This window comes from Chiloscyllium plagiosum, chromosome 21, assembly GCF_004010195.1.
Source record: "Chiloscyllium plagiosum isolate BGI_BamShark_2017 chromosome 21, ASM401019v2, whole genome shotgun sequence".
Taxonomy (NCBI): Eukaryota; Metazoa; Chordata; class Chondrichthyes; order Orectolobiformes; family Hemiscylliidae; genus Chiloscyllium; species Chiloscyllium plagiosum.
Genome location: NC_057730.1, coordinates 43,100,632 through 43,112,858, shown reverse-complemented (window position 1 = coordinate 43,112,858; position 12,227 = coordinate 43,100,632). Strand labels below are relative to the sequence as shown.

At 42.2% G+C, this 12,227-nt stretch overlaps 1 protein-coding gene across 3 annotated transcripts in view; it reads right to left on the bottom strand.

Moving 5' to 3' along the window:
- foxk1 (forkhead box K1) overlaps positions 1 to 3,224 on the bottom strand; it is a 123,390-nt gene extending 120,166 nt beyond the window's left edge. For 2 of the 3 annotated variants that reach the window (XM_043711909.1, XM_043711910.1), the window contains exon 1: positions 2,603 to 3,222. In XM_043711909.1, the coding sequence (XP_043567844.1) occupies positions 2,603 to 3,018 (416 nt within the window). In that variant the 5' untranslated portion in view covers positions 3,019 to 3,222. Of the gene's footprint in view, positions 1 to 2,602 lie in introns of all 3 variants that reach the window. The other variant, XM_043711911.1, reaches the window with a different exon arrangement.
- Positions 3,225 to 12,227: the final 9,003 nt, after the last annotated feature.

The window sequence follows — 12,227 nt, the reverse complement described above, 5'->3', positions numbered from 1 at the left end:
TATTCCCCTTTTTTTGCAAATCCACACAATGATGCACGATAAGGTCTGCACAGAAGAATGAGAATGCAGAACTGCAACAATAATTGGATGTGAAAAATATGGAGATATATAAATTTAAATGGACAGTTTCGACAAAGGTTTTTTTGAAAGAAAAAAATAGGCCCAGTAATCCAAGCAACAGCAAGCATTGGAATATTAAACTCTTGACACTACAAAATAGTGATCTCATCTCTCTTCCAGAAACCATCATCCTACTTACAGCAGTCTAGGAACTGCCAAGAGAAGAAACATATCTAACCATCGGAAACAAAGGGGGGAAAAAAAAATCAGCTAAGAAAGAGGATCATTATCAGGATACTCTTAAAGGCCCATCCTAGAACAGCAGTACTTGCAGGCTAACAGAAGGTTACCTGCCAATTTCCATAAATACAAGAGATGCACGTGCAAAGAATCAGATATGAAATAAAAAGGCAGCACATGGGAATTGAAATCATAAAAAAATGTCGACGTTTCTCAAAATCATACTGCAACCTGCAAAAATTGGTGTATGTTCAGTTATTACATATAAGCAGGAAATTTTCATTATCCAAACTGTAAAAATACCAATAAACACAAATGAGTGGCTTGCAGAAATTATATACAAGTATGGGGAGAAATTCCAACACCTTCTTTATTGCGAGATGACAACTAGTCAATACACATCAAATGCAATGAAGACTGAAAGGGAAAGTCCCTTATTCAAATTCTAAGAAATAAAGTATTTTCCGAAATATTTCACTTCTCCTGCAAATGGAAACCATTCGCAGCCTTCAAATGAGAGGAGGATACCAACAAACGCAAGTCAAGTCTCTGATAAAGTTTACACCTATTTTACAAATCAACTCTCAGACAAGTAATCTTTCCTAGTGGCATTGCAAATTCTCAAAAATCCTCCAAACAGTTTTTTTTAAAGATGAGGGTAAAATATAGTGTCATTTGAAGTGGCTCATTCAGTTGTAATATCACTCTCGCAGATGAAAATCATAATTGAAAGAAACTGCTTCTTCATTAAAAAAACCCAATTTTACTGGATGGTGCTTCAATTAGTACAGGTCATTCGAATTACACTTCCTGTCAGCAACAAATAAAATGCATTGGATTACAGTTTGCCAACTCATCAGAAAGTGTGTTTCTAAACAATTTGTTTTTATTACAAGGAACTGGATTTCTAAGAATAAATTATTTCTTACTAGCATTTCCTATCAATTCATTTAGCATTAGTCTATTCTTGCTCTTCTGTCAATTTGGCCCAGTAGAATTAAAGAATTGTTGTTGTACTGTCTCACCTGTCAGTTGGGCAGAAAATACTTCTATGGAACAAATCTATGAGTTTGGAAACTTTCCCAGTGTGCTAAACAATATTTACCAGACCCCAAACAAAGTCAAATAAACTGTACTTAGTGGTTGTTCTTATCTTGTTGCTGTATCCAAATTGGCAGCACAATGGACTATGTCAAAAGTAGTTCATATTTTAAAATGTCCTGAGATCATGGAAGACATTACATAAATGCAATGATTCTCTTCTTCCATGGATTTTTTTTTGAGGGGTGAAACTGCATCTTTTATTTAAACCTATGAGTTTCATTCAACATGGACACACACTCAAAAGTCAGCACTTAAAACATACAAATACTAATACATTTACGCTTAAAATGCTCTAATAACAATTCTAAAAACAAGCTACCACTTCGTTCTCACTAGTATACATGCAAATCGAGATTTACTAAACAATTCATTTGACCACCGCGCTGCATTTCCTGAAAATCTCGTGGAATAAATCACACAATGTGTATGTACACCCTGTTGCCTTTGAAGAGGGAAGAGCCATAAGAAGACCTGCTAGAGCCAAGTTAAAAAATCACAACACCAGGTTATAGTCCAACAGGTTTAATTGGAAACACTAGCTTTCATAGCGCTGCTCCTTCATCAGGTGCTTTCATCAGATTTTTTAACTTTGTACACTCCAGTACAACATCAGCATGTCCAAATCATGACTGCTAGAGCCAAAAGATTTTACAGCATTTTATATTCAATATAATGCATACGGAGATATTCTAAGCCCATTTTCCAGCACTTGGCTTGCATGCTGTGGCTCATCAAAGGATTTAAGTAGTATTTAGATGCCTCCTGCCTCTAGCCCGTCTTTTCAGAAGCAAGTTAGTTTCTATTCAGTGCTCTAACAAAAACAAATCAAATCAGGAGCCCGACAATGAACACAATGAAGTCATGGCCAAGTGCGACATGAATTTTCGTTGAGCTCCATGTGTGGATTTCTCTTCCTAATCGCAGGATTGCCTCCTCCCCCCTTCTCCCAACTTGGCTCTGACACGCTGTCTACTGGCTGTGTTTACATTACCTACTTGGGGCCTAGTCGCCAGGTGGAAGTCTCCGCCCTGGAGTTGTCGAGTAGCCGGCTGACGCAGAGACCAAGCCCGGCTTCGGCTTCCACTCCCAACCCGGTGTAGGCCTCAATTTATTTTTTTCCCTTCTTACCGGGGAGGAAATAAGAGAAGCTGTGTTTGCGTTTTGTTTGTTTTTTTATTTATCTTTGCAGTCTACTCACTGTCGGGGTAGCGGCAGCGGCGGAGCTCCCCTCCTCTGGAAGACTCCGTCCACGAAGACGCCGTTCTTGCCCAGACACTTCAGGTAGAAGTGCGGCTCCTGGAAGGTGATCTGCAGGTGCCGGCGGGAGATGAAGCTCGAGTGGCCCATGTTCACGTCCACGGGGCCCTGGCTCGAGTTGCGGCCGATGGTCACCGACTCCTGCCGCATCAGGTACTCGAAATCCCGGCCCTCGAGCTTGGCGATAGCGGCGTCGGGCGGGGCCTGCGGGTCGAGGCCCAGCTCCCAGCGCACGGCGCCGCTCTTGAGCTGAGCGCTCAGCCGGCTCGGGCTGCACGGCGCCGACTTGAGAGCCAGCAGCGCCCGGGCGCCCGTGTCGTCGCCTTCGCTGTCGGAGGGGAAGAGGGCAGCCTGCATGGCGCGGGCCTGGCCGGGAAAGGTGCGAGAGGCGGACAGCCGGCCTATGGGGTAAACGGCAGACGGGGGTAGTCCGAGGCCTGCGACTCACTGTCCGCCACTAGGCACAGCCTCCAGTCGGCGGCTCAGCAACGCCGAGTGCCTCCCGTTAGACAGGAGTCATAACAAGCAGGGGGAGGAGAGGCAGAGAGAAGAAAAACCCGGAGTGGAGTGCCCCACCGATACAAAACACACAAACAAACATTTAAAAATCACACAGACAAACACAAACATTCAAAATACACACAACATTCAAAATACACAATCAGAAAACAGACACACAAACAACTTTATAAAGATTTATAAAATCATGAGGGGCATGGATATGGTAAATAGACAAAGTCTTTTCCCCAGGTAGGGAAGTGCAAAACTAGAGATTTAAGGTGAGAGGGGAAAGATTTAAAAGGGACCTTGGGGCAACTTTTTTTTGTGCAAAGTGTGTTTTATATATATGGAATGAGCTGCCAAAGGAAGTGGTGGAGGGTGGTACAATTACAACATTTTAAAGGCATCTGAATGGGTATATGAATAGGAAGGCTTTAGAGGGATTTTGGGCCAAATGCTGGCAAATGGGACTAGATTTAGTTAGGGTATCTGGTCAGCCTGGACAAGTTGGATCGAAGAGTCTGTTTCCGTGCTGTATATCGTTATGACTCTACAATAGACAAATAAACAAAACGCAAACACACAGGCATACACAGAGACAAACATTCAAAACACAAACTTACAAAACACAGAAACATACACACACAAATAAATAAGAGAAAGTGAGGACTGCAGATGCCGGAGATCAGAGCTGAAAATGTGTTGCTGGAAAAGTGCAGCAGGTCAGGCAGCATCCGAGGAGCAGGAGAATCGACGTTTCGGGCATGAGCCCTTCTTCAGGATTCCTGAAGAAGGGCTCATGCCCGAAACGTTGATTCTCCTGCTCCTTGGATGCTTCCTGACCTGCTGCGTTTTTCCAGCAACACATTTTCAGCACACACAAATAAATACAAACAAACATAAACATACAAACACACACTGACATACAAAACACCCAAGCATACATACACAAACAAACAAATCAATATAAACAGACAAATACAAACACACAAAACACAAATACACACACACCAACAAACAAACACAATCAGACACAGGCGATTCAAACATACTCAGGCAAATACACCCAGGCACCACAAACACACACAGAAAAACATACAAACATCCACACAAACATGCACAGATGTACTCACACATACAAACATACACAAACAGAGACATAAAAAACACAAACATAAAGCACACAAATGTACAGATAGAGACACACAAACATACACACAACTGGAGCTAAGTGAAGAAAATGAACTGTTTGAGACATGTAATTTTTACAGCACAGAAAATGAACCTTCAACCCATCATGTCTCCAACAGTCATCAAGCACCTATTTACTCTGATCCCATTTTCCAGCACTTGGCTCATAGCTTTGTGGATATTTTCTTATTAACCCGCTCAGAGATGTATGATACACATCTAGCGCAAATGATACTTGAACCCAAGCCTCCTGGCTCAGAGGTAGGGACTCTACCACTGCACCACTAGATGCTATGGTGTCTCAAATGTTTTAAGGTTCCTGCCTCTCCCACCATTTTCAACAGAGAATTCCAAATACACACTACCCTCCAGATGAAAATTGTTTTCCTCTAACCCCCTCAAAACAACCTGCTCCTTACCTTAAAATTGTGTCTCCTAAACTAAGGGAAAGGTTTCTCTCTATCTACCCTGTCAATGCCGCTTAGAACTTTGGACACTTTAATCAGATTCCCCTCTCGGCTTCCTCTGTTCCCAAGAAAGCAGCCTCAGCCTATCTTGCCTCTTTTCATAGTTGAATCGCTCCAGCCCAGCCAACATTCTAGTAAATGTCCTCTGCACGCTCTATAGTGCAGTCATATCCTTCCTATAGTGTTACAACCAGTACTCCAGCTGTGGGCTATCTAATGTTACTTGCAACTCCATTATAACCTCCTTGCTCTTGTATTCGATGCCTTGACAATTAAAAGCAAGTATCCCATATGGCGTCTTAACACCTTATCCAGCTGTGCAGCTGCATTTTATGCAGTACATTTCAAACTTCAGACGTTCCAAAGCACTTTTCAAACAGTTAAATAGAGGAAAGAATGCTGAGTCGGAAGCTGACTGTGGTGTATAAATTTGTAAGGAGCATAGACTGGAAGAAACTTTTCCCCTCAGAGGAGTCAATAACCAGGGGACACAGTTTTGAGGTGTGAAGAATGAGGTTTAAAGAGATTTGAGGAAAACAATCTGGAACTCACTGCCTAAAATGGGGTTAGAGGTGGGAACACTGAAGGTGTTTTAAAAATTCATACATAGGACATATGGTCAGCATTTATTGCCCATCCCTAATTGCTCCTGGATCTGAGTGCTTGCTTAGGCCATTGCAGAGAATAGTTAAGAGTTAGCCACATTACTGTGGATTTGGAATCACATATAAGCCGGGTAAGGACAGCAGATTGCCTTAGTAAACCAGGTAGGTTTCACAACAATGGCATGGTCAGCATTAGACCAGCTTTCTTTTAACTCCCGATTCTCACTGAATTCAAATTCTGTCATGGTGGGATTCAAACCCATATCCTAAGACCACTAGCCTGCCTTCCCTATATGTTTAGATGAGTACTTAAAATGCCAATGGGATACCAGGCTATGAGTCTGGTAAAATAGTGCAGCAAATTGAATTAGAATAGATCACTGCTTGTAGACCAGCACAAACATGATGGGTCAAAGGGCCTCCTTCTGTGCTGTAAAACCTTTATGAGATTATGTGATTTTTTGGGTATATGGGATTAATGACACTGAACTAGTAATCCAGATGTTCAGGCTAGTACTCTGGGAACACTGATTCAGATCTCGTTATGACAGTTGGTGGAATTTACACTCACTTTGAAGTGATTACTACAAGTGTCAAAACAGCTGCCAGCGCAAATGCAGACAGGTCCACTGATGACATCAGTCAGCCGCAATGGGTTCAGAATGCCATTATGCCATTGACATCACTGCGTTACCATTGAGTATGCATTGAGTGTATGACTGACACATGCTGCATGAAGTGTTACATTTCCAGGGAAGCAGTCATTTCAACTCTTCAATCCATGAGAAACGGTCAACTCTAGTGTGGTAGTCTGGGTGTGATGACCTGATAAATATTTAGTGGTAGTCTCCAGTTTGAATAAGAAACTATCAGCCCTGTGGTAATCCCAAATGGGACTGCTGCTTCCATCACTTATGAATGACATCAGCTTTATCTTTCTGCATGTGTGCTCTTTACACACCTGGAGATGATTCATATATGATTCACAAACCAATTTACTAAATATTCAATTGAAAGTTAGTCTCTGTAATGGTGACTGTCCAGTTTACGAATGTCCTTTAGAAAAGGAAATCTGTCATCACTCCCTCATCTGATCTCCATTTGATTCCAGACCCATATCAATGTGGTAGACTCTTAATTGATCTCTAAAACAGTGTAGCGAGCTAGACCTTTCAAGGGCATTTAGGGATTGGCAACGAATGTTTGCCAGTGATGATCATATACCCTGAAACATGTAAAACAAATAGAAAATACAGCAGTCTGTTTGCACACAGAAAACTCACACAGTACAATCTTATAATGGCTGGGTCACTTATAATGTTGATCGAGGGATGAATATCGTCCAAGACACAAAGGAAAACTCCCCCACACAACCAGAGGGAACAGATGATTCCTCACTTTAACATTTCATCTGAAAGCCAGCACCTCCAAAAGTCTAACAGTTCTCATTACTATATCATAGACATAGAGATGCAGAGCACAGAAATAGACCCTTCAGTCCAACTTGTCCATGCTGATAAGATATCCTAAATTAATCTAGTCCTATTTACCCGCACTTGGCCCATATCCCTCTAAACCCTTCCTATTCATATACCCATCCAGATGCCTTTTAAATGTCGGCACGGTGGCTCAGTGGTTAACACTGCAGCCTCACAGCACCAGGGTCCCAGGTTCGATATCAGCCTTGGGTGACTGTCTGTGTGGAGGTTGCACATTTTCCCCATGTCTGCATGGGTTTCCTCCGGGTGCTCTGGTTCCCTCCCACAATCCAAAGATTTGCAGGTCAGGTGAATTGGTCATGCTAAATTGCCCATAGTGTTAGGTGCATTAGTCTCTTTTTTCAATTCCTGAGTAATATCCGTGCAATTAACTTTAGATTGTCTTGTTGTTCTGTAACTTTTTCTTAGCTGGTTGGGGCGAAGGGCCTGTTTCCACACTGTAGGGAATCTAATCTAATCTAATTGTACCACTTCCTCTCGCAGCTCTGTCCATACACGCACCACCTTTTGCATGGAAACGTTGCCTCTTTGGTCCCTTTTAAATCTCTCCCCCCTCATCCTAAACCTATGCCCTCTAGTTCTGGACTGCCCCACCCCAGGGAAAATACCTTGTCTATTGACCTTATCCATGCCCCTCATGGTTTTATAAACCGGTTTAAGGTCACTCCTCAGCCTCCAACGTTTGTGCGAAAATAGCCCCAACCTATTCAGCCTCTCCCAATAGATCAACCCCTCCAACCCTGGAAAAATCCTTGTAAATCTTTTCTGAACCCTTTCAAGTTTCACAACATCCTTCTGATAAGAGAAAGACCAGAATGGAACATAATATTCCAAAAGTGGCCTAACCAATGTGCTGTACAGCCACAACATGATCTCCCAATTCCTATTCTCAATGTTCTGACCAATAAAAGAAAGCATACCAAACATCTTCTTCACTATCCTATCTACCTGCGACTCCACTTTCAAGGAACTGTAAACCTGCACTCCAAGGTCTCTTTATTCAGCGACACTCCGCACGACCTTACCATTAAGTGTATAAGGTCTGATTTGCCTTTCGAAAATGCAGCACCTCACATTTATCTAAATTAAACTCCATCTGCCACTCCTTGGCTCATTGGCCCATCTGATCAAGATCACGTTGTACTCTGTGGTAACCTTCTTCGCTGTCCACAACACCTCCAATTTTGGTGTCATCTGCAACCTTACTGCAACCTGCAACTACAGGAGAACCTCAATTATCCGAACGTGATGGGCGGGCACTATTTTGTTCAGATAATCAATTATTCGGTAAATTGATTAAATGTCTTTCCTCTGGGGCTTGGAGTTTTTAAAGTCTGCTCCCCATTCAGGAGACTGCAGCAGCACACAACGCGCGAGCCCTGTTCCCAACCCTGCCCCGGCCAACTCCACCCCCTCCGACAACCCCATCCAACACTGACTCCTCGTTCCCCCCCCCTCCACCATCGCCCAGTCCCCAACCCAATCCAACACCGCCCCTACACCCCCTCCTCTTTGGGCCATCCGGCCTGGACATCAACAAGACTGCAACCACTGCTGCTGTTGCCTTTGTGGGGCAAGTCTCCAAATAGCACACACACACAGCCACAGCCACACTCACAACTTTTTACTGCAACGTTTTGTCAGGTTCCACCTCTGCCCTGTACAGGACAATGTTGGTCAGATTATCTGGGGAAGAGGGTGGTGGGGGGGGCAGGGGTGGGGGAGGTGAGGAGGGGGGTGAGGTTTAGGGTACACCCCTCTATAGAACTCTAGGGAAAGTGTGGGGAGAGAGAGAGGGCGGGAGGTCAGCCATTTGGGGATGGTGCCTGTTTAATCACTGTAAACAAAAGATGCGATCAGTGTTGGAAACATGTCTTTGATGTAATGTTCCTATTGGGACCTCAATCTCCTTCGATAATCCAATTTTCGGATAATTGTAATTCGGATAATTGAGGTTCCTCTGTATACCTCTTATGCTCACATCCAAATCATTTTTATGTGTCAACATAGTTTTTCATCTCTGGAGTGGATCTTGAATCCACACCCTTCATACTCAGCGTATTCTGATTTTCTAAATTAAAAATCACACCACACCAGGTTATAATCCAACAGGTTTAATTGGAGCCCTAGCTTTCGGAGCGCTGCTCCTTCATCAGGTGTTTGTGGAGGACACAATTGTAAGACACAGAATTTCTAGCAAAGGTTTACAGTGTGATTAAACTGAAATTATACATTGAAAAATACCTTGATTGTTTGTTCAGTCTCTCATCTGTTCGAATGACCATGATAGTTTCACTGCTTTCATATGTAAATCACAAAACCTTTTTCATTCTCAGGTTAACTGTAACAATTGGTGTCAGCCAGATAAGATGTTAAAGGTGTTAGCCCCCCGTGTTCCCTGTGAGTGTCTGTTAGAGAGAGTGTATATGTGTGTTTCCTGATGAAGGGCTTTTGCTCGAAATTTGATTTTTCTGCTCCTGGGACGCTACCTGACCTGCTGTGCTTTTCCAGCACCACTCTGATCTAAACTCTGGTCTCCAGCACCTGCAGTCCTCACTTGTGGACTTTGGCTGATGACATGCCAGACCGCCACAGATGATTCCCCAATCAAGCAGTCTAATGTTACTGGTTGGACTCATTCTTGAAGAATTGTCAGTTGGGTGAATTAATGAAGACTTGATAGCCTCATGAGAAAGTAACACAGATAAATTTGCCTGCATAAAAGAATGGTCAGTTGGGTGAATTAATGAAGACTTGATAGCCTCATGAGAAAGTAACACAGATAAATTTGCCTGCATAAAAGAATGGTCAGTTGGGTGAATTAATGAAGACTTGATAGCCTCATGAGGGGTGTACCCTAAACCTCACCCCCCTCCTCACCTCCCCCACCCCTGCCCCCCCCACCACCCTCTTCCCCAGATAATCTGACCAACATTGTCCTGTACAGGGCAGAGGTGGAACCTGACAAAACGTTGCAGTAAAAAGTTGTGAGTGTGGCTGTGGCTGTGTGTGTGTGCTATTTGGAGACTTGCCCCACAAAGGCAACAGCAGCAGTGGTTGCAGTCTTGTTGATGTCCAGGCCGGATGGCCCAAAGAGGAGGGGGTGTAGGTCCACAAGTGAATTATCAGAGTCTTACATGGATTCATGCAGTTTTTGAGCAAGTACAAATTCACCCCACAAACGTATATGTGTATGTGTGCATGTGGGTTTTTGTGTGTGTCTGTCTGTCAGGGGTGGGGAGTTGTGAGTGTGAGAGAGAGTGTATATGTGTGTGTGTGAGTGTAAAGTGTTTAAGTCTGTGAGAGGGTGCATGTGTGAGTGTGGGAGTGTGTGTGTCTGTAGGAGTGTGTGTGTGCGTGTGTCTGGGGTGGGGGGTTGTGAGTGTCTGTGAGAGTGAGTGTATATGTGTGTGAGTGTAAACCTGGAGTTGTGTGATTTTTAACTTTGTACACCCAGTCCAACACCAGCATCTCCAAATCCTGATTTTCTGAAACATCTTTGACATAGCAAATAATTATTTCTGTTGCTTGGCAATGAGAATATGTAAATTTATAATATTTGGAAAAAGAATCAATAAAGGAGAAAAATCATTTACATTTATATAGCATTTTTGATGACCTCTGCACATCACAAAAATGCTTTTAAGGTGAAATCACTGTTGTAAGGAAATTCAGCAATCATGGCTTACTGCAAAGCCACAAAATGATAAATGTCTGGATAATCTGACATTACAGTGTTGACTGTGGGGTAAGTACCAAAAAGGACAAATGTAATTTTTTCACAATATTGCTAGCTGTATAAACTGCTAAGAAAAAGTTACAGAACAACAAGACAATCTAAAGTTAATTGCACGGATATTACTCAGGAATTGAAAAAAGAACCTGAAATAATGTTACCTCACACTAAGATAGTGTTTTATGATGTTCCTTTTTCCATTTTCATTCCATTCTTTTATGCAGGCAAATTTATCTGTGTTACTTTCTCATGAGGCTATCAAGTCTTCATTAATTCACCCAACTGACAATTCTTCAAGAATGAGTCCAACCAGTAACATTAGACTGCTTGATTGGGGAATCATCTGTGGCGGTCTGGCATGTCATCAGCCAAAGTCCACATGCACATTGTTTCAGAAAAAGTCACTGCTTAACATAGCAGCAACAGAATTACCACCTAGCACAAATAAAGAAATTGTAACATATATTTAATGAATGAAACCATCTAACTACAAGCATTGTTGGGAGCATCTTCGCCTAAAGGACAGCTGTAGTTCATTAAGGTGATATGCCGGCCCTTTTCATGAACGACTAACAATGGCAAATAAATGCTAGCCTTGCTAGCAATTCCACATCCCATGAATGAATCAAAATAGTTAACACTGTGGGACTAGTTATTCATTGTGCCCCTTCTTTTCACCAGAAGCCTATTGAACAGCTATACCAAGTAACTACATAATAGGAAAAGTTGTATTTTTCAATCTGGTGACATTCAGGTACTTCAGTAAACATAAATGGAACATGCTGTTTTTGCATGGAGCTCTTTTTCTCACCTATTTTCCCCCTTAATTCTTGGAAATGGTGACATATGCAAGGATATAATGTCATGGCAGTAGACAAAACCAATCCATATTGCCTTACTACTTCCAGTTTTAATTAATTATCAGGAGTAGATACAGATGCTAATTATTTTCCTACCCCATATAGGAGTACCAAAAGCAATTGCAGCATCCTGTAGTGTAGTGTCCCTTAGCACTGATTGACTTTGAACCTGAAATATTTGGTTATGTTTGGCTCAATCTGTTCAAGTTCAGTTTTCTATAGAATTAAGTAATATTGTTAAAAGTCTGTTTGTTTTTGTTACTTGGGAGAGAAAACCACACTTATGTAATCGTTTTCAAAACCTGAAGAGATTCCAAAACACTTTGCTTCCAATTAAGTACCTTTTAACGTTGTTTCAGGGTCAAATATTGCCTCGGTCTCTGGGGAGAATTGCCCAGCTCTTTTTGCTCCACTTGAGTGGGCAGATGAGAATTTTTGTTTAAGCTGCACTGACTGTGTGGCATTCCCTCAATATAAGCATCAACATAATTCATCTGCTGAAGTCTGTGACTTGAATTTACACCTCAATGTGAGAGGTTACCAACTGAGCCTGTCTCACACGAATTGAAATGAGATCTCCACACACAAGATTAATCATAAATCAGCATGGAAGCAGAGACCAAATTCAAATACATTCTATGTTCAGATCATCAAGTGTACCCAAGCTTAATGATGCATCAATTATTAACTTCTTAAAGTGTTTTATA